Genomic DNA, 23,839 nt, shown 5'->3' with positions numbered 1-23,839 from the left:
GCGGTTGGACAGAGAATTGAAGTTGAGCTTTTGATAGTCGGATTTGTTTTTTTAGGTTGATTGATTCATAAGGGGCTTGTTTGACCATCAAATAACCAATCTTTCCTTCACTTTTAACTTGCCTCTAGTAGAGCTCTTTATGCTCCGTGCTTTTCCCTTCTCTATTAATGTTGGTGACATCAAATAGCTGAGAAAATGTTGCATTTAATTTGTAAGATGGTTTCTTTTTGTTTTTGACATATAGATCAGTTAGACTGAGTTTCTTTCTGATGAGTGCGCTAGATAATAGTGGAAAGTCTAGAGTTTCCCTCCAGAGAATTCTAAATCAATGATAATAATTTTGATTCGAACCAGTCGCAGTTTCTCGCTATTAAACAGAAAACAAAGTTTTCTAAGAATTTGAAGATTTATCAGCATCCGTGTGAGATTGGTTAGCTTTTCAACAGATGGAATCCTTCGATCCCTATTCTGCTTAGAAGAAAAGTGTAGATTCTTCATTTAAGTGCACCTGTTTGACTTACACTGTTGCTGGATTTTCTAAATGACATTTTTTTTTGACTTTAAGATGATTAAATGTCTTTTCTTCCTTTGCACTTTTCTTCCTCTCTGTAAGAGTTGCAATTTTGCACTGAAAACAAGGTTTTATCCAAAATATTCAAAAGTATTTTTCAATGTTTCAAAATAGTCTAAAATATGTATTATATATTTGCACCTGAAATAGAAACTAAATTAAGTGTAACAGTAATAAAATAATTACATATAGTGAACTCGCCCCATGCGAAACTATACCATTCTCATGGTATAGTTGGGATCAAAACAAAAATAATAAAATTAACAACCATCTTTAAACATCTTGTTTATAAACAAATGTAAACAGCTGACTGGAATCTGCTTAAAAGTAGACTAGAATGTCATATAAAAATTCAATGTGAAAGTGAAAGTCCATACTGTGAAATAAGTGAACAAACTGTGCAATAAGTGAAAGTGGAGGAAAACTTTTTTAAATTTTTTAAAAATTGATATTGCTACTGTCATTTGCATACAATTGTTCCTGGAATGTAAAGGGTTTCAGTTTCGTTAGAAAAAAAAATTTATAATAAATATTACCCTAATATGCATATATATATTATATGTATATAAGTATTATTTTTCCGCATAAAATTTGTATTAGAGAGAAATATATATATAATTTTACACTCTCAAAATACTTGGAAATTTTTATGGAATCATTGTTGGGAAATAATGGGAAATGGAATTTTATGGGAATTTTTATGGAATGTTTTGAATAATCATAACAATAATAATAAAACGATCTTCCAGATATTCTCACATCTAAGGTGACATTGTTCCCTGATTATACTACCATTTATTCTTGTCTTGATAAGAAGCCAACACTCTCTGATTGCTTGGAGGGGCATTTGAGTTTGAAAAGGATTTCACTTCTGCTACAGCATGGGGCTCACAGTGGTTGGTGAACTTTAACTCAAATAAAACCCAATTTTTCAGCCAATCGTTATCGCAATAACCTAGATTTTCCTATATTTATGAACGGTAATGTACTTGGTTAGTCATCTACCCTTCATCTGCTAGGATTAACTCTTACCTAAGATCTTTCTCGAAAACCATATATCAAATCGATTGCAAATTTATCATCTGCTAAGGTTGCATCTATTAATCATGCTCGCTACTTTCTTACTCCAGATTCTATTCTTTATCTCTATAAATCTCAAATCTGTCCTTGTATGGAATACTGTTGTCATATCTGTTGCGGACCTTTCAATGATGCTCTTTCTTTTTTAAACAAGGTGCAAGATGCATAGTAAACGTAGTTGGACCTGCTCTTGCAGCCAACCTCCAACCATTATAACATTGTCATAATGTTGCTTCTCTTTTTCTTTTTTACAAATTCTATAATGGGCACTGCTCTAATAAGTTAGCACCTCTTGTGTCATCTACAAAAATTCATTCTTGTGTTACTCGTCATTCAGTTAAGTCTCATCCTTTTACTGTGGCTATTCCTAAGTGCTCCAAAAATTCTTATTTGTCTAGTTTTTTCCCTCGAACATCAGTTCTTTGGAATTTGTGTCCTTCATCTTGCTTTCCTGATTCATATAATTTGCAATCTTTTAAGTCGTCTCTCAATCGTTATCTTGCTCTATAAACTTCATTTTTTCTCTTCCAGTATCTTCCAACTCTAATAGTTGCTTGCAACCTTGTTGGAAGTGAAGATGTTGAAAAAAAAAAAATTTTTAAATAAAAAAAATCATTTGTTTTGTAAATGTAAATGATTATTCAATAATGATTAATCATTTGTTTTGTTTAATGGTTATCCATTAAATCTCAGTGAGTAGCGTTCACAGATAGGGGACCAAAAGGATATGATGTCCCAGATAAAATTAAATGTTCTAAAGGAATTAATAAAATTTAAAATAGTGTTATTAACAATTAATCTTGAAAAAATTTAGGAATAGTTTTTTAAAAAGTAACAGTATTTTTTTATAAAGCATATTTATTTAAGTATATTTTTAATAAAGTTTTTTTATAATTTAAAATGTTAGCCATTTCTTCTTGTTGTTGCAGTTTGATTTTTATAAGCATATTTAATTATCATTATTGCAATCCTAGGACAAGTTGCAGCCATTAACAAAATCAAAATCAACTGTGAGTTGCAACCATTTGTTAATTTGTTTGTATTTTAGTCTTTTATACTCACTGAATTTAGCCATTACTAATTTAAAACGTTTTTTTTTTTGTTTGTTTGATGTAAATGAGTAGGTTCTTTTACATTTTTTTGGAAGAAATTTATTAATGAAAATATAATATAAAACGTAAATTCAGGTGTATTTTCATTACGTATTTTCAGGTGCAACTGGTGGATTCAAATTTTTTCAAAAATTAAAAAAAAAATCCGTTTAAAAGCGATGTAGTTGTTGGATATAAATCTTATGTGATTTTTGGTAGAAATCTAAGATTTAGGTATGAAATTTTAATTAGTCTTATATATGAATTTTGTGTTTGAAGATATGCATCTCAAATATAGTATATGAATCTAGAATGAATATGTTTAAATCTTTCAAAAGTGTCTTCTCATGCAATCATTCTCAAATTTTCTTATAATTAATAAATCTACATTTATTTTTGTTTATACAGGTACAGATGAGTATCCCTTAAAAGTCACTTTTCTGTAAAAGAACGTGTAGGCAGGTATATACTTGTCCGAATGGACCACAACCTTCCTCATCAAATTTTTTTGTCTTAACATTTGTTACATCAAATTGGATGCTTAGGCCATTACAATTCGTAATTCAGTTTACTTTTATAATGAGAGTTTTAGTTAAAATATTTTTATGCATTTAATTTAACGACAAAAGCGAAAAAATAGCTATCCAAGCGAAAAAAATTCCCTAACAAGGCTTAAAAATGAAAGGACTATTTGATGCATATGAAATTTTTATTTTACAATTTATGTAAAAGACTGATAAAATATAGTTGTTATTTTTTGCTTATTTATTTGTGTTTTTATTCTTTTGATATTTTGTCGCATTGATATTATATTAATAGGACTATCGAAATCCAACGCACAGATTTCAGAAATATAGCTAACATCCATTGACTCCGTATTTGCTCGGTGCATGCTTTTTATTAAATTTCAGTTTAAAATTGATTTGATAGAAGTCTAATGCGCTGCATTTTGATTAATACTGCCATTATACAACTATCTATTGCCCGTTTTATTCTTGACTAAAATGTCGATATAATACTTAGTCTGTGTAAACCTTTTGTAATCAAGACCATAATTTTACCCGCAAAACAAACGAAGATGATATTTCGCTTCTTTGGCAAAATGCATAAACGCATAAAAGATAAGTTTGCAAAAGAAAGTATTTAAAAATATTTTGCTTTTGAACCAAACAAAAAAAAAAACCATGGTAAAGTGCGTAAACTATTTACAGTTTAAAAATAGATTTAAATGGGTACGATAATTTTGAAGCTGTTAGGGAAATATAAATCAAATCTACCGTGTACCTTGCAACTGTTCTTGAAATCAAGTAATTGTTATTATATTATTAACAAACGATTATAAAACGAAACAAAATATATTAAGTTATACATAGATTACTTGATTTGAAGGAACAATGGCTCTCTTTGACTCAAGAGTTCATCAACACTGTTGGTGGCGTAAACCTTTTTCAACAGAATTTTTATAACCGTTTTTGGAATAAAATTATGAATATCCAAACAAGTTAATCCAGATATTAAGCTATACCTTGACTACTTGGTCGGTCGTAGAGTTATTAGATGCCAATTTTAGACTTTATTGAAGCTTTTATTTTTTATTTGAACTTGTAAAGAAGTTAAAAAAAAAAAAGTTCTACCTGGTATCTCGTAATTTGCTGTAGTACTAGACTGATTAGCACACCCACAGGCAGGAATATTTAAAATGATTCAGCTGGTTATCCATTATCTAGTTCAAAAAAAAAAATTTACTCATTCGGCATGCTAGTCACAACAAAAACATTTTTTATTGAGGGTCGCATAAGCCTCCTTTATCAGTGAGCCTAAGTAAAATGTACCCTAAGCTCCTTTCTCCCTTTTCTGGGCGGCCCTGAATGAAACTATAAGAGTAACACAAATAACGCCATAATATGGCGTTATTTATGTTGTTTATGTAAATTTATTCGCCATATTATGGCGAATAATTTTAACGAGTAAGGGAACCAACTCAAAGCTTGTTTGTGCGTAGTGGGTGATTCCTAGCCGCAATCCTTGAACTATTATTCCGGGGCCACGGTTTCTTTGAATAATAAAAAAGCAAAGTTATGAAAGAAAATGTATACGGGGATAAGTATTAGTCGGCTTTAAACCCACTTCTACTCAACCCCAAAAAATGCATCTTTTGTTAGGTACTTATGAAAGGGTTGAACATAAAATGTTTCATTCGGAAACTCAATATATATTTTATAATATAATATTTTTATATAATATTTTATAATATTAGTACATTTACAATATAATATTTTTTTCAAGAATCTGTCTCGCCCATTAGGGCTGGTAGATTAATCGGTATTTTACATTAATCGATTAACGATTAAATTTCGAAAAATTAATCGATTAATTTTCGATTAATTTTAGAAAAAATGTGTTTATAACTTAATAAAAAGTAATTTATATTTTTTATGATTTTATTTTTCCTTTTAATCAGATATGATCTTAAAAAACATAAATTATCAACAGTATCATCGTTTAAGCTAGTTCTTAAATTAGTAACAAATAAACCAGCTGCACTAAAACTTCTTTCTGCTTCTATAGAAGACGGGGGAAGACTTAGCATGGCATTATAAATCTTTTCTAAAGAACTTGGCCTGTTTCCAGTGCTTTCGAGAACTGCAATTTCACGTTTAATGCATGTCAAAACTTCTTGAGGGGAAGATTTAAAAGTTATCCCTTTAGTTTTTCTTGCTGCTGAAGCTGTATTAGCTATTATTTCTGCTAATTCTTCACCTTTGGTTTATTTTCTTAATGGTTCTTCATTACAAGTGTACTCTAACTCAGACTGATATGCTGCTTCTACTTCCTCGTAGAAATAAACGTAGGTATATTTCTCTAGCAGTTTTAGCAATTTTATTTTTATGCGGGTATTTCAAAAGATTATCTGGAAATTCTGAGTCTGATTTATAGTCAGCTGGGTTATGTAAAAAGTACAGTAAACCAGCAATATTACAATTTCTTCTTTCAACAATTCTCTCCGAGACAACAGTAAATAATTTTTGACCAATGTTAGTACTTTGTTCTTTAAGATTTTGTAGTAAAAACAAAATAATTTTATCAGATCAGTCTCTTTTCCCTAGTTCCATAACACTTAACTCTACAACATGTAGAGCCTGAACAATATCAGAAATGTGTTTTATTTCTTCTTCTTTTAAAATTAAATCTGTTCTAGATATATCAACAAGAGCCTTTGCAATAACATTTTTTAATTCTAAGAATCGTTTTAACATACTTATTAGCGAATTCCATCTTGTTTTAGTATCCAAAATAGGCTTGAATTCTTTTCCTAAATCTGTTCTACAAATACTTTGAAGGGAATCGTTTTTAAGTGGAGATTTTCTAAAAAGTTTGACTATTTTACGAACCTTCGATATGATAATGCCATAATCCTCATTAAACTGGATTTCCTGTGAAACAGAGCTATTATTTTCCTCATTCCAGCATTCTTCATTGTTGTTTTTATCATCAAGGTCGGAATCAGATGTTTCATTTTCAATCTCATCAGTCATTATTTCTTCTTGAGTTGTTTCTATTTCTAAGCATTTTTTCTTATAAAGAATATCACATACAGCAAGATGAATTCCATGGCAATAGCAAAGTTGGTGTATAACTCCCATTTCTCGTCCCATTTTTTTCATTACTGATGCATCGTCAGTAACACATCCAAAAACATCATTGATCGAATTTAAGCCAAATTCATTTAATTTCTCAATAACAATATTAACAGCTCTTTCTGAAGGCAACGAACCATTTATTCTAATCATTCCAAGACCATAGTGATATTTGTCTGAACAATGTACATTGAGACATAAATACCTTCTAGTTTTACCACTCATCAAGAGAAATTGAAAACCTTTCTCCTTTTAATTTTTTTTGCTGAAGCTCTTGAACAACTTTTAACTTAATTGAGTTTGCGTAGTTCATAACAATTGTCTTTATAGCATGTCGATCATCAGGGATTTTAAGTCCTTGAGCTTTCCAGCCATTTTTACTATCTTTGCTATTGGCCAAAGTTGCAAAAGGGATACGATCAACAGCAGTTAAACGAGCTAATACATCTTCAGCTTTGCTACCTATATTATTACAATAGGTAGGAATACTTGGCTGTATATTTTTAGACTTCTCTGAAATAACTTTTGTCAAATAAATTTTATGTTTGTGCTCTAAATGATACAAGAAACTTGAAGTTTATGAATGAAATTTAAGTTCAACTGAACAATGTTTGCACTTGTATGTTGATTTGCCTTTATTTTCCAATAAAAAGTGTTTCCAAACTTCAGAGCGGTTTTTTCCAAACGACATTGTAAATGGTGGTTAAGAAACGGCACTATGAAAAAAGCATTGTTTTTGTTTGTTTATAATAATATTTGACCGGATGCCGGAAAATAAAGGCAAATCAACATACTAGTCAACACAAGTCTTGTTCGTTAAAAAAACGCTTGTAAATGTTCGTAAAAATCTTTGAAACAAAAAAACGCAAAGTTGTTATATTAAAAAAAAAATTAATCGATTAATCGTTTGTTAATTAATCGATTAATGATTAATGGTTTTTAATCGATTAATCGTTAATCGTTTACCACCCCTATCGCCCATGCTATGGCATATAGGCCACAATCAACACCATTAGTTTGTTGTTGAATAGACAATACTTTTACAGAAACAAAGTTTTTACTGCAGTGTAGAATAGAGCAAATTTGCCTTTTTGTCTTAAAGTAATAGTTCCATGAAAAAGACTGTCAAAAATAAAAATCTCCCCTGTTTCACAACCATTTTTATCGTGAAAAACTTGAACAAATGGAACGAACTGATGGACATGAAAAGCATTGATTTTTCCTTTTATGGGATCTTGCAATCCAACATCAATCTCCAGCTGAATCTTCATCATTTGTTGGCAAAAATGAATAACCTCGTCACTAAGCATTTGACAATGTTTAATTGCAAAGAGTTCATCGCCTCCAATGAAGGAGGAACTAAGACTTTGAATTTGCTGAAACTTGCTTTGAAGTTGATGATCATTGATTTCACTTAAAGTGGCTTTGCGATGTTCATTGCTTTCACCAGCTATAACTTCTTCAATTAACTGATTGTCAAATTGAACATCATTGGTAACCAAAAAACTTGCACAATTTTCATCAATTGAGTGATCTGTAATAATTTCAGAATAACAAGACTCCTTCTTATCAAGCTTTACACAGATTTCTGCGGCAGCTTTACTTTGTTCATATTTAGCACCAAATCGCTTAATCAATTTTCTTTTTCGTCTAACAGGTAGATTAAAAGGTTTTGGTGACTTTATTATGGTTTTGCTCCAAGTTTCTGGTTGAATCGTTGGATGTAAAAGAATACCTTTTTCAGATGGAAGACTTTCAACTAAGGTAGTTTTCACTTTAAGCAGCTCTTCAAATAAATTATCTAATGCATTTTGAGAGTTACATAGATATGTCAACTGTCTAATGTCATTCAACAGTTCTTTACATGCTTCTGGTGAATGTTGGCCGTCTTTTAATACCTGACTATTACTTCTTGGGATTGTATGACATATTTTGGTTAACTCAGTATTTGTTTTTAATAGTGTTTTAGCAGAATTACCCATTGATGTAGTAAACTCTGGAGAATTAACAGTAATAGATGGACCACTTTCTTCTGAAAACAAATCTAGAGCAAAATAGGGAGAATCTCTATAAGCTGCACCCAAATCAAACCAAGAAAGATTTTCTTTAAGAAAGATAGCAAAAAAGTGCTTGCATGGATATGCACTAGTAAACCAAGCTGGGCAAGAACAAGTTGGTAAATGTTCTGCATCACTAAGATAACACTGGTATATAAGCCTACTGTTAAACTGGAATGATGGAACATTGTATAGTCTGTTTGTCAAAGCAGTAACTCCTGATAAATCAACACCATACAATTTGTCAATCATTCTCATGTAATGATTAACCAAAGGTCTTGGACGATTTGTCAAATAATTTGGTATTTTCTCATGATACTTTTTATATGATGAACTTGCTCTTCTGTTTTCATCAACATAGCTAAAAACATTATTTGTTTTTTAAAATACACAAAATAAAAGCTGTTACTATAACAAATTCACAAAAATAGTCAATTACTATTATAGTTAGTGTTACTATATGTACTTTTTTCAGCAATTATATACTCATTAACTAAATATTCTTAAAAGGTTTTACAGATTTTAAAGCTCATTCCTGAAGCACCAAGATAATAAAAATTTTAAGGAGAAAAGTGAATCACATTATATAAAGATTTACAAAAAATGTCAATTATTTAATACTTTATGGTAGGCTATATTTATTACTGTTATCTAATAATATTATTAATATTTATACTAATACTAATAATATTATTATCCTAGAAATACTATTAACTTAATCAGAATAACTATAAATATTATTATTATTATTATTATCAATAGCAGAATTAAAAGCAGAATTAAAATTTTTTTCCAGTAGTCTAACCTGTCATACTTGTGCGGAAGGAACTCTTCAATACAAACACTAAGCATAGTAGTAAGGGAAGATGTCTTTCTTCTTTCCAAAAATTTGTATTTAAAAAATTGATTTTGACGTTCAATTCCATTGTTGGTATTAATATTCAACAATAGTCTATCTTGTCGGTAGGCAAATAACCATCTCTAAGAATATTTAAAATAGGATATAACTTTGAAAAGTATTGAAAATAATAAAAATTTTAATTGATTTTTAAACATTTAATTAATAAAAAAAATCTTGAGTCTTAATAATGATACAACAAGTTATTTAAATCTAACTTATTCTATTTAATAAATTATTGCCTTATAAAAAAAATTAAAAAAAATTAAAATTAAGTTTTTTATTTCAAACATTGTTAAAACATTTAACCCTTCTTCCTCATCTTTAACTGTGTTGATACTCTTGTTTACAAATCAATGATTTGCAAACCGTTGCAAAATGAAAGTGGATAATTAGGTTTTAAAAGTTTTTAGGAAAATAATCATCAAATCAACTTCATGTTGCATGATTACTAAACATGCAAACACACAAAATTATACTGTCATAGATAAATATTATAAATAAGTTTTAGACTACTCAAAGCATTAAAAGAAAGCTCGGAAGTGAAAGAAAGAAAACTTTCCATAAAACTCAACACTTCACATACCTGTCCAAAAAAAGCTTGATTTAAAGCATTACAAAAACATATTTCATAACAAAAATGTATCTAAAAGAAGTATAGATGGAGAAAATGAAGGAGTTTGCACACAAAAAATTTGGTAGAAATACTACGTCTATAATTGAATACAAAGAAACATATTGCACATAAGTTTTCTCACAACTTCCAAATCAACAATTTTACTTTAGGACAGGATAAGATACAGATGTTCAAAATATTTAACGAAATACCTAGTCGGATTCATTAATCCACCATTATTCACAAGTTTAGATAAAAAAACAAAAATTGTTATTTATAAAATAAAACATTTTTTACTTCTTTGAATTAAAAAACGTTTATGATTATTAAGAAACTAGAAAGTTGCTTATTGAAAACTAAAGTAGTATACTAGAGGTAACCTTACTTATATCTTATTCATAAAAATCTTACCTTTTTGATACAAAACCAAGTGTTTTTCAAATACTCTATGAGCTTTGGATTACTTTAGTATTCAAATGATTCTTTCAATACCTTTACAGCTTCTTTAGAATCCTGAGCTGTTTTTGCATGAGCGATTCTACGTAGCTTTACCTTGACATAATTTTTTATTATAGAACATCTATTAATAGATTTGGACAGCCACCGCTCCCAAGCTTGCTCTCAATGGAAGTCACAAATAAATACACTACATTCTAAAGTGATTGAAAAAATATTTAAAAGAAGCCCTACCTTGAAACACAGATTCAAGGGAATTTATTTCTTCATTTGAATAGTCAGTCATAAAGAATTTTGGTTCAAATGAAGGATTCCATTGTTTTAAGCATTGCAGTGCTTCTGTAATGGCTTCTGTAGTTTCGTTTTCACAAACAAAGATAGCAACTATTTGGTAATCAATGTTTGTTTTCACGACCAAAAAAATAGAGGAAGAGCGTATCGAGTGGTTCGGTATGTAGCATCAAGAAAGGCTAGCTCATTACCATACCGCAAAAGTAGCCTCCTTTGCCACTTATCTGGATAAACAAACAACAAAGAATTATGAAGCTCTTGGTCATTATCTTCTAAACTGACACCTTTTGGTCGAAACTTTATGAAAGATCCCTTAAAGTTATCTTCCCATTCTTTTACTTTTTTAAGTAGACATTCTTGGTCTATGAATGAGTAACGAAGCTTTTGTCTTGCTTTCATCATATGGTTACGGATGGTCTTATCCCTTGGGAAGAAACGTTTATTTGATTTAAGTGGAATATTACTGGAACTGGAATCTATTCGAACAAAATTTTCAAGATGTCTTTTCATTTCTGGAACAGTATTTACACCAACTCCAACTAGTTCACCAATTTTAACAATAAGATCTTCTGAAATGAGTTGATTGATACCTGCAGCCTTTAAAAAGCACAGTGAATGGTAAAATAGTAAAACAAAATCATTCTTAAAAGCCTATTTTCAAAAACTTACATCACCAATAGGATGGTTTCTGTGAACAGATATATCAGATATTATCAAGACATATTTTCTACACATAATAATATTTCTATTTTCAGTAAGAGCTACTCGTAGTTTTTTTGATGCATCTTTTCTTAGCCATTCTGAATCCCTATCAAGCTTTAAAAAAAAAAAAAATGAAATGTCAACAAATATTTATAAACCTAATAAGAAAATTAGTAAAATTAAAAAAAAAGTTCTTCAACCAAAAATTGAGAAACTACAAATTTTATTATAATTTTAACAAAATCAGGTTAGGTTTCACTCATATAGTTTAAAACTAATCAATGGAGTGATTAAAAAAATAAAATGATGGAAATATAAAATACACCTACTAATGTTAATAATATAATATTATCCCTATGTTCACAATATATAAAAACTATGATAGAGTTGAAAACATTATTTACTCAATTGCTTCTATAAACGATATAAACAAAAAACTTTAAAATATTTGAATATACTAATGAAATAGCAAAAAAAAAAAAAATTAAAAAATACAGTTAATTTCTGTTAAGTAAAATACAGGTTAACTAGAATTTTTGTTATCTTGAACTGTTTTATTTGGTCCCTTAAAATTGTCTAATTGAATACTATTAAAAGTTTCCCGTTTAGTCTGAACTTGGATATCTAGAACTTTGAATAAGTAGACTCTTATTAAAACAAATATTAATAAAATAACGTTAAAAATGCAATTTTAAAGTTTTAATAAATTTTGAAATAAAAAATCGCTAGCTTTTGGACGCAATATTACCAAATGATAAAAAAGTTATTGTGATGCTAAACTTTTTTCAATGTTATCTTTTAAGTGTACAGAGTGAATACAACACAAGCTTCTTTTACCGAGATTTTTCACGTTTCTGTTAGTATAATGGTGTATATTTAATGTTTATACTTAAGCATTTAATTAAAAAAATCACCTTAACTCGAACTAATATCGGTCAAAATTCATATTAATTGGAAACTGCTTTAGTCTAACCATTTTCCTTGGTCCCTTGGAGGTTCTAATAATCGGGAATTAATTGTATGTTACAATTAAAAAAATCCTAATCACAAAACTTAAAATTAGGAATACAATACCTTAAATTCAGGAAACTCATAAACTTCCTTAATGTGAACCTTAGCAGGACAATTAAACTTCTTTGTAACTTGCAAATTAGTTTTACTTTTTTTGAAAGAATGGTCTGCAACCTAAACATTTAAAAAAATTAATTAAAAATAAAAAAAAAATAAAATAAAAAGGAAAAAAAGCTTAACTTACTGCTTTATCATTTTGTTTTTTTCTATACCGTTCTTTCAGTTTAACATTTCTATCCTTGCGTTGCTGACAATCAAGAGTGCAATGGGACGAAACAATAAATGGCACTCCAGAATAAGAAAAATCTATATCTTCAAAAAATACTTTATCATTTTTCTTAATTAACTCTAAATAAAAAAGTAACCACATTATTTTTTGGTTTTCTGAGCTTTTAATTTAGATCAACTTTAAAAATTGGATTAAAAAAAGCAATCTAGCCATCAATTAATTTATTAAAAAAAAAAAAAAATAGTTATAATAAGTCAAACCTTCTTTTGTTTTCTTCATTCCTTTTGTGTAAGCTGCAACATAATGAACTGTATAAAATATTTCATGGTCTTTAATTTTTGAACAAACATCAGCATATGTTGCAAGAATTTGCAGTTCTTCAAGAGTATTAATGGCATTTAATGGTACACTTAATGTTCTTGGTTCTAAAAATGGAATTAAAACAACGTTAAACTCATACATTTCAAATATATACATAAAAGCATAAATTAAATGTTTTTCATATGTATAATTTATATACATATATAGAGACCATATTTTTGTATACTCAATATACAAGTGGTTGTACCATATATTTATACTACATCAAAGCTAAACTATTTGTGCAAAAAGTTAGACTAACTAAAATTAGTAAAAGATAAATAACTTTGGGAAAACGCTTAGAAAAAAAGTCGTTATATGATATACAATATCATAAGATATATTGTTGATCAAAGTAGTAACTGTAACTCATGTATATCCACGTCATATTTCAAACCTACTCCACAATATCCCAAACCATCAAATAAATGAATGAAAGTAAATGCTACAATCATATGGTTTAAAGACTGAAAAAAGAAATTGAAAACATCAAGGGAAGAAACGATGAAGTTGAAGTCAAGTTCAGAATAATTCCATAAAAATAATAAACAAGTAATGCGATCCAGACAAATAATAAAGCCATCACAAAAATTAAACATGTGAATGATTCACTAGGGAGTATGTAATTTTTTTTTTAGTGAACTAAATAAAAAATTATCATGCCCCCACTTAAATTTACATGACAGCTAACACTGTACATATTAGTTTTCAAGTTAATATAAGTGTTAAGTGACACATAATTTATGTTTTTATTTATGTAACAAATCATAATAATTATTGCAAGTATAGAACCTGGCTACAAACATAGACCTGTTAACCAGGCTCCTATGCTCTTCAGATCCAATTATCAGTTTCCTGAGAAGTTTTGAAGACAAGAAGTCATCAGTCTCTGTGAGCAGTGTGATTAATGATATAGTTATATATTATATAATACTTTATTTTTATATTGCATGAAAGAAACATTTAAGTAAACTCTTATAAAATAGTAGCTAGGTCACAGCGCCCCACAGAATTTTTTAATGTTTTAGATATGACTTTGTGGCATTGTGAAAACTCAAAACATCAGCATGTTAATAGTTATATGAAATGATAAAATTTTGCAAACAATTGCAATGATTAGAATCTTAGAAAAAGCAAGAATACCCTAAAAGCTTGTCACAACTTTAAGTATAAAGCGCGGGTTAGAATAATAATAGTTCTTTTCTTATACTAATACTATTATTGTTGCTAATATTCCTGTATTGTTATTGTTGGTGTTCTTGCTATTGTTATAATTTTTGTTACAGCTGTTACTATTTTTGCTATGTTGTTATCAATATTATTACTTTATTGGCTATAATATAATTTAATTTTATTATCATTATTAGAATTATTATAGCTATTTTAGCAGTTATTACAATTATTATAGTTTGTTTTTATTACTGTTTATTGTTTATTGGTATTACTCATACTATTGTCATTGCATTAATGGTAATATCTCTTATTACATTAATAATCATCATTATCATTAGTCGATAATCATTAATACTATTAGTCTTGTGAGTGTTTTATATATCTTATTTAAATTATGTGTCATTGTAGGTCAATAAACTCTTGTCAGTTAATAACTGTTTTGTTTGAAACAAAGAAAAATATATTTACCAACAAATTATTTTTCAAAAAAAGTAAATATATTTAAGAACAAACTTGATTTAAAAAATGTATAATAAAGTTTAAAGAAACACCAATCAGCATGGCTCATAAATTATGACATATTAGATTTAACATGACATTAAATCTCAAGGAGCATAATTAAATAAAAAAAAATTAAAAAAAGGTTATAAAAATTATAATAATATAGCATACGATACAGATATTAAGTAAAATTAATAACTTTAACTATATTATTAATTTTTTAATTATTCAAAATGTTAAAAAGACACAATCAAATCATATTCGAGAGATCATTTAAGTTTATAATAAATATAAAATCCTACCTATAAAATCTTCTGGTTCCATTAAAGAACCATTCTCATTATCTTTTAAGCTACCAGAATCATACAAATCATCCCCATTTATTTCAATATCGTTTGAAAGCATTTTGAAAAATGTTTATGTTGAAATCCAAAATTTTAGAAACTGGTTAAAAATAAAAAATCATTTACCAAGCGACTGTTAAAATTTTATTTTATCGAAACCACGCTTTTCTAAAAATTTTTCGGCTGATATGGAAACGACCTTTACGTCATTTTTTATTTTACAAAATTTTCCGGAGTCTGCAATTTTCAAAATTTGCAAGACCTCCTTTTAGAGCCATACTAAAGATAGCTAACCTCTTAAAGCCTGGTTGGCGAAAGAAACTCAAATCACTCAAATGTCGATCAAAGTCCACTTGTAATTATGCGTAATTCGCTTAAGGTATAATTATGCCAGTTATAAAATTCTTATTGCGCGAATTGAAGAGGCTCTTAAAGGAACACAAAAATCAAAACGATTAAGAATGGATGTGGCAATGAAAAGGTAGTTTTAATAAGTTATATAGGGTTTCCATTAGTTAATTTAACAAAACATGAATAATTAAAAAAAAAATACCAAATAGGCTAAATACTATAATCAAATTGTTTACTAAATATTTCAATAATATAATCAAATTATAGTTTTGTAAAAAAAAAAAATTTAATGAAAGTTTTGAAACATAATATTATTATTATTATTATTATTATTATTATTATTATTATTATTATTATTATTAATACTATGTATTAGCACTTTCATTTTTTTAATGATAAGCCTATATATATATATAGGCTTATCAAAAATAAGCCTATATATATAGGCTTATCAAATTTAAAGTAAAAAATTAGTTTAAAGAGATTTTGAAAAACTTTAACGCTGACAAAACTTATTACCTTTAAGTTAGTAAAGTATACAACCTCTTTCATGTTAACCTTTGCAGGGCATTCAAATTTTTTACTATCCTGAATGATGAAGTATTCAGATTTGTACCAATGGTAAACAAAACAAAAAATTATTTTTTATTTCAAGAAGTTAGACCATTGGTACAAATCTGAATACTTCATCATTCAGGATAGTAAAAAATTTGAATGCCCTGCAAAGGTTAACATGAAAGAGGTTGTATACTTTACTAACTTAAAGGTTATAAGTTTTGTCAGCGTTAAAGTTTTTCAAAATCTCTTTAAACTAATTTTTTACTTTAAATTTTTTTCTAGGTTGTTAACCCAAGTAATTATTGCAAGAGGCAAGTGTCTAAAAGTATTCACAGTGCTTTGTCACAACAAAATGTTATGATATATTCTAGAAAAATTAAGGTTGAGATAGACAACTTAATATGTCATAAAAATCATCCTCTCGGAAAGGTAAAATAACACATAGCTTTTATAAAAATTGTAGGTATTTTGATAATTGCATTAGCTTTAACAAGTAGTTATTTTCTATAACTGTTTACTTTAAGTTTACATTACTATGGTAGTAGAAAACTATATCAGTAAAAAAATTGTTTAGATTGAACTTTAATCTATATTGCATTTGCAGACAAGTTTGGACAGCTTCAGATAAATTTGTAAAAGATAGGTAAGTGAATTATCTATAATGGTATTGTAGGACTTATTGTTTCAGTCATTTCTTATAATTATATTTTTATCTAGTCTAAATTATATGCCTAAATTTAATATTGCTTTGCGTACAAATATAGTTTTAATTAACTATATTTGTACGCAAAGCAATATTAAATTTAGGCATATGGTACAGTGTGAAAAATGTGAATGCTGGTTTCATCGTGCATGTGAAAATATACCAGAATATGTGTTGCTGCATGAAAGTGCTGAATGGTTTTGTTCGAAGTGCTCAATAACTTTATAGTTTTATGTCGATAATTTATTTGCATAATAATTTAATTTTTTTTTTAGAATTTAGCAATTTAGAGTGTTACTATTTTGCAAGTTTACTTAGGTATTAATTTAGTTGTTTAGAGTTAATTTTATTTCTTTTTTAGAGTGAATCTTATTAATTTTAATGTTTAGAATTAATATTATTTAGTTGGTTAAAGTTATCGAGTTGTCTTGACTTAAGTTTATTTAGCTGATTAGAGTTAATGTTATTTAGATGATTAGAGTTAAAGTTATTTAGTTGCCTAGAGTTAAGGTTGTTTAGTTGTCTAGAGTTAAAGTTATTTAGTTGATTAGAGGTAATGTTATTTAGTTGCCTAGAGTCAAGGTTGTTTAGTTGTCTAGAGTTAAGGCTATTTAGTTGATTAGAGTTAGAGTTAAGTTTATTTAGTTGACTAGAGTTAAGGTTATTCAATTGATTAGAGTTAGAGTTAAGTTTATTTAGTTAATTAAAGAGATTTTATTTAGTTGTCTATAGACAAGAATATTTAGTTGATTAGAGTTAATGTTATTTAGTTGATTAGAGTTAATGTTATTTAGTTGCTTAGAGTTAAGGTTGTTTAGTTGTCTAGAGTTAAGTTTATTTAGTTGATTAGAGTTAAGTTTATTTAGTTGACTAGAGTTAAGGTTAATTAGTTGATTAAAGAGATTTTATTTAGTTGTCTAGAGACAAGGATATTTAGTTAATTAGAGTTAATGTTATTTAGTTGTCTAGAGTTAAGGTTATTTAGTTAATTAGAGTTAATGTTATTTAGTTGATTAGAGTTAATGTTAATTGTGTTGTTGTTTAGAGTTAATTTTTTTACTTTTTATTTATTTGTTAAGCTTTCATCTAATAATTTTTAAACTTTAAACTTGTTTTCTTATTAAGCTTTGGACTTAAAATATACTGTTTAATGTTGTAAAGATATTTTACATTTTTTTATAGAGGTATTTAAGGCAAGTGTCACATTAGCAATTTTGATTGGCGTATATGGTTTTTCTAAAGTTATATATGTGAAAAGGTAATTTTGTATTTACTCCCTTTTACATTATTATAAACGTTATTCTATTATTATTAACGTCTTCAAAAACATATATGACACCTTTTGAATCTTTAATCATCCTCTACAACATGACAATAGCCCTCGTAACATAGTTGTACGATGAACGGTATATTATGTAAAAACCGTATGATCCATTAATTAGGCAATGTGAACACACACATCCTAAAGGTTGCCTTTGTTGTGTTTTTTTGTTGTTGTTGTTGTTTTTTATTAGTTTATCATACTATTTAAATAGTGTTATAGCAATTTTTTGTTTATTTTGAATTGCTGTATCATTAAATACCTTTTAATTACCTTTAAATACATTTTCTTTTAAATATTTTTATACCCTGTTTAATTTGATAAGTTTATTTTAAAGGTCATAATTTATTTACTTTTCGATTTTTGAAATAAAGATCTAATATTAGACATTTAAAAATAAAAGGTGTTTTTTATTTAAAAAAATACTGATGAAAAAGATATTCTTAAAACCAATTTTATTTACATGTTTTGAAGGGTGGCTCTTGAAACAAAAATTTTGAAAAAGCATTATCTCCTACCCCCTGAATGTATTGAATAAAATAATACTAACTTTATAATTAAAAATATATATATATTTTTAGGCAAAGACGTATCCTAGCCAATTTTGATACCGGTATACCGGTATGGTCGCCCAAAGTTGAAGCTTAAACTCCAGCTCGAATTTTTCAATAATAAAAATATTTCAATACTTATATAATACTTACGTAACTTTGTTTTTTATAGAGTGTGGAGGCTACGTTTGACTGTTTTCGGTTGCGTTTTAATGTTTTTCGCGCCGATTCCAACACTACCGATTGTTAAGTCGTAGGTAAAAAAAATAAACAAGGTTCTTAATGCGTCCGCGGAGGTATGATCGGTATGCTCTAAAAATTTTAAATACGTCGTTGTTAGGGGTAGCTCAGGACCCTTTGAAATATGGCGGGTCCCTAAAATTTTGAAAAAATAAGTTATTCTAAGGATGATTAACTTGATACTCAAAACAAGCAAAACTATATAAAAATTTTAAAAAGAATACTAATTTTAAAAAGAATACTAATAAAAATTGTTATTTTAAATTTAATTGCTTTTTAGATTTAATTGATTTTAAGCGATTGTATAAAAAATGTTTTTTATAAAAAAAAAATTTCAATCCAGTGTTATTTTACTATATTTAACACATTTAACAAATTCTTGTTTTAAGAGCCAGTTGATAATTTTTAGACTGTGCTTACAGACGAAAAATACATTTGTTTGCAAAGTGCAGCCTTCTACTCGGTCTTGTAACGTGTGGCTTTGCTATTTTCGGCCTTAGGTTAGAGCCAGTTTTACCAATAATAACTCTGTTTTACCAATAATAACTCTGGTTAGAGCCAGATTTACCAATAGACAGACTAGGTAAATCCAGCCTAGGACCAGACGTTTTAATGGGTTTGTTAAAAATATTAAATGTTAAAAACGAGAATCATTTTTTTATTATGCAATTTTGCTACTTATAAATGATGCGGGCCCCAAATATTGATTCTACTGAAGGTCTCCGAGAATGTAAATCTGGATTTGATCCTTGGTCATATCAACAGACCAACGCATCAAATTTAGAATTGAACTCACATAAAGCGCTTTCAATATGCTCAACTCTGAGAAAATACAATATATGGTCAGAGTAGGCATCAAACCTTGAAACAAGTATTTTAAAATCTACCCTAGTCATTACATAGCCTACTACATAGTCATTAGGATCATGGTTAGGGTATAGTTTTAAGTGATTCTCGTTTTGCGTACAATATCTTTTTACTGACATTAAGGGGTGACTTGAAATACTCATCCTCCAACATGAGTCACACCTTTGGACTATCAAAATATAAACATTTTGATTCTCGGTATCTAGAACATAACTTACCTATAAAAAATTCCTTTTTAGTCATTATAGAGTTTTATAGCAAGTTCAATTTTATTTAAATTTTAGACTTCTGCGTGCTTCAATTCTAGATTTGAGAGGTTAAATTCAAATCTAGATTTGAAAAATTTTAAAATTCAAATTTAAAAATTTAGATTTAAATTCAAATTTAGATTCAAATTTAAAAATAGATTTAAAAATTCAAATCTAGATTTGAGAGGTTAAAATAAAGCTTTTATTTTCCGCTGTGTTACTTCAGACTCACCGTATTAGAAACCTAAGCGCACTTGTCGAAGCGTAGTTCAAGAACCACGATTTAGATTTAGCTTATGGCAAGCGTGACATCGGTAAATTTTGACACGGGAAAGCACCCAAATGCTATTTTAATTATAGTGCTCAGAGACAAGACCGTTATGTCTTCCGTAGGCTAATTAATTAAGTAGTGTGATTTGAAATAAATGTTCAACTTCCGTTGAATATTTGTTTCAAATCATACTACTTAATTAAATAGCCTGATTTTTGAGGCGATGTAAAGTTTTAAAAATTGAAATGATATGCAATTAATAAAGTAAATATTTTGTTAAAAATATTAAGAAAAGCTCAAAATCTGAGCTTCGTAACATAATCCCAAGAGATTTTATTTTATATTAATTTGGACACCAGCATTTGTATAGTAGAAATCGTTAATACCTAGGTGAAACCACAACAACTAAATTCTAACCGCGAGCAAGCTAGGCTAATTGAATAACACTTTATTTAAAAATTTGAAAAAAGGTGTTTTAATTGGTATTAAAATTATATAGCTTGAAATTGGTAGAGAAAGTTGCCATGGTTGCCAGGGTCAAAGTTTCAATAAATCATAAAAAACTCCCTTTGTATAGCTATTGTTATTAATATATTGTAAGACAAGTCAACTTTTTGCAATTTTTTTTATTTAAAAATAAAAATCTGTTTTAAAAAAAGATTATTACTACAGTCTCTATAAGTCGGACTCTTATAGAAGATAGATAAATAGTTTTAAAGTCTAAATAGACTTAACAAATGCCTGTGTTAAGCAAAGCTCTCTGTATTTATATAAAGTTCAAGGGGAATAGAAAATCTAATCAAATTAGTAAAAGTCCGACTTATCCAAGGTCCGAGTTAACTAGGTTCTACTGTATTTGCAAGGTGTTCTGTTCTATATAACATACTAAAGAAAGGACAGTCGAATATTCTTCAAAATTTGGATTACTAAATTGACTGAAAGGCGAAGTAACTAAATCAGTTAACTTCGGGGTACATTTATGGTCTTAATTCTTCTTAAATTTGTTCTAGATTAGCCAGATCAATTCCGACCTTAAAAAGTCAAATTCGACTGTGCTTATACTGAAGAACTTTTTAAACCCAAGAACAAAAAGGGATATGCAATTTGATTCTTTCGAACTATTTTCATTTTTTTAAAAATAGCTCAAAATCAGTAGCGTAGAGAGAGAAGGGTTTAAAGGGGAAATAGCCCCGGGCGTGAAGGCTTAAAGGAGCCGAAAAAAAATTAAGTAGCAAAAATATATATATATATATATATATATATATATTGTTAAAAAGGCGCATTTTTTTCATTATTGAAAAAAATTATCCTGACGGGATACTCTGAGAATAGTCCTTTTGGGATAACACAATAAGATACCTTAAAAAGATACCCTGGTGTAGACCAAGAGTGGAACTTCTTTTGGAATACCAGTCTCGGACGAGAGTTGGAGGTCTTCTTGTGTTCATACTGTACCGTAAGGCGCGAATCCATATTGTACTCGAGACGTCTATGGCACACTTATATCGATAATGTATGTTTACCACCCTAATAATACAGACCACATGATAACTACTTATAAAACGAATAATTCTGCTCCATGACTGATACTGTCTACACATCACATTTACGCTTGACGCTAAAGACAATTTAGTAAAACAACAGTAAATGACTCTTACGTATCTCGACTATTGTTTATTGTTATTGTTTATTTTTACAACATTTTACTTATCAGTTTTTTAGTATTTTTCTACTTTGAGGCTCTTTGTTTTCCACTGGACATCTGTCCTTTTGTACTTTTATCTCACTCTACTGAACTCTTTTTAACTTATAATTCATCTCTAAGGCGTTCACCGCTTGGTGCAGCTTCACTAAAATGCATTGCATTTACAAAAAAAAAAAAAAAAGGTTATTGTTAAAAAGGCCAATTTTTTTCATTATTGCCCTAGGCGCAAAATTCCTTGCTACGCCACTGCTTAGGCAGGAAATAGGGAACCAACACATTAAATCTTTATCTTATATATCTGGATAAGACCATTTGGTTACTAGAGGTCACTATTATTTGGTTATTAAATTAACCATTAATGTATATGATCATTTTTTAGTAGAGTTTCCTTTTAAAAAATTCTATTCTATTCAAGAAACGCATGTTTCATGTAAAGAAGAATAATAACAAAAAGAGTATCCATTTTCATTTTCATTTCCATTCCATTTCCAATTCTATCAAAGACCGCTTTAAAACAAAGTTCCATCATGGAAATTTCCGTATCGTCCATAGAAAAATCAAATTTTTTCATAGACTATTTACTTTTTTTTAAAAAAAATAAATAAAAGTTTATCTATTTTAATAGATTTATCAAAACAATATTTGATGTATTTAACAAAACATTTTTAAACTCATTTAGATTGTTGACCTGGTAATAAAAAGATTAGTAAAATAGTTTTTGCGGCTTTCCATAAACAAAAGGTTTTATGAACATTTTTAACCAATCGGAATATTTTGCATAATTATACCTTAAGCGAATTACGCATAATTACAAGTGGACTTTGATCGACATCTGAGTGATAGTTTCTTTTGCCAACCTTAAAGCCTATGGTAAGGCTGACTTTAGCTTAAAATATTTAAAACAAATTAGGCTTTTGTTGTTTGTTTTTGTTAGAAAGTTTGTTAAAACAGTACTATCTTACATATTACTAACCAATATAATAATACTACTAATATGATAATATTAGTAGTGTTACTTATTAATAATATTAGTATATTACTTATTAATAACCAATATTATTACTTTTATTAATTTTAAATTTTGTGTCGATTTATTGGTCAATTATTTAATATTATAATGTTATTGCAAAGTTAAGATGAACATATATTTGTTTGACAAGAACATAAATGTTTGTATAAAAATAAAATAAAACTTATGATAACTCACAGTAATTTTAATCAAGTATATTAGATATGTATACTGTTAATTGAAATAGTAATAAATGATAATAATATCAGTGTTAAATAAAAATAATAATAATGACATTAAAAATAATAAAAAAACAATAATATAACAATGATACCAAGCAACAAAAAAAAAACAAAAAAAAAACAGCAATACTAATTAAGCAAAAGGCAATAACAACTTAAATTTTAGAAGTACAAAAGATGACACGACACATCATTTAAATCAGGTATTCAGTAGATCAAGATCAAGTAAATCCAGATCCAGTAGATCAAAATCAAGTAAAACATTTAATTTTTAACATTTTTACAATATTATACACACACATGAACATATATATATATATATATATATATATATATATATATATATATATATATATATATATATATATATATATATATATATATATATATATATATATATATATATATAATATAAACAAGTCTAATAAGTTTACGTTGATGCTGCATTTTTCCAATTTTTGTGCAAAACGAGAAGTTTTTTGAATTTTATAATAAAAAATTATCTTTGTACTTTTTTGGACTAAAATTTTTAAAGAACTTTCAACAAATTTTAGTCTTTTTATCAGAATATATCAAATATTTCACACCAAAACATTTCACACAATTAGTCTCTGTCAAATTTTATTTTACTGCCTAGTATACTGCATAATTAAACTTTAATTGTATAAATGTAGGTTAGTTTTAATTTTCCAGAT

At 27.8% G+C, this 23,839-nt stretch overlaps 1 protein-coding gene and 1 long non-coding RNA gene across 3 annotated transcripts; one reads left to right on the top strand and one right to left on the bottom strand.

The window, feature by feature from the left end:
• Positions 1 to 6,594: 6,594 nt before the first annotated feature.
• Positions 6,595 to 15,139, bottom strand: LOC136089631 (uncharacterized). Its single transcript, XM_065815682.1, has 11 exons — positions 15,037 to 15,139; positions 12,961 to 13,125; positions 12,656 to 12,819; positions 12,475 to 12,585; positions 11,368 to 11,514; positions 10,890 to 11,295; positions 10,652 to 10,791; positions 10,444 to 10,503; positions 9,243 to 9,418; positions 7,468 to 8,798; positions 6,595 to 6,842 (listed from the first exon to the last, which is right to left on the bottom strand). Exons 1-11 carry the CDS (start codon positions 15,137 to 15,139, stop codon positions 6,595 to 6,597), a joined length of 3,051 nt encoding a protein of 1,016 aa, XP_065671754.1.
• A 357-nt stretch (positions 15,140 to 15,496) lies between these two features.
• Positions 15,497 to 18,699, top strand: LOC136090231 (uncharacterized). 2 transcript variants are annotated; one of them, XR_010643271.1, is made up of 4 exons: positions 15,497 to 15,559; positions 16,562 to 16,630; positions 17,873 to 17,948; positions 18,593 to 18,699. It is a non-coding gene; the product is annotated as an uncharacterized LOC136090231 (long non-coding RNA). The 2 variants fall into 2 exon arrangements; XR_010643272.1 differs by lacking the exon at positions 15,497 to 15,559 and adding an exon at positions 16,264 to 16,416.
• Positions 18,700 to 23,839: the final 5,140 nt, after the last annotated feature.

The sequence above is a fragment of the Hydra vulgaris genome, chromosome 13, assembly GCF_038396675.1.
Source record: "Hydra vulgaris chromosome 13, alternate assembly HydraT2T_AEP".
In the NCBI taxonomy this organism is placed as follows: Eukaryota; Metazoa; Cnidaria; class Hydrozoa; order Anthoathecata; family Hydridae; genus Hydra; species Hydra vulgaris.
This window is presented reverse-complemented; position numbering and strand designations above follow the sequence as displayed.

Coding starts and splice junctions, on each gene's coding strand:
- LOC136089631 (XM_065815682.1), bottom strand. CDS start 15,139: ATGCTTTCAAACGATATTGAAATAAATGGGGATGATTTGTATGATTCT. Junction 10,792..10,889: donor GAGGCTACTTTTGCGGTATG/GTAATGAGCTAG, acceptor ATTACCAAATAG/TTGCTATCTTTGTTTGTGAA. Junction 9,419..10,443: donor ATTCTAAAGAAGCTGTAAAG/GTATTGAAAGAA, acceptor AAATATTCTTAG/AGATGGTTATTTGCCTACCG.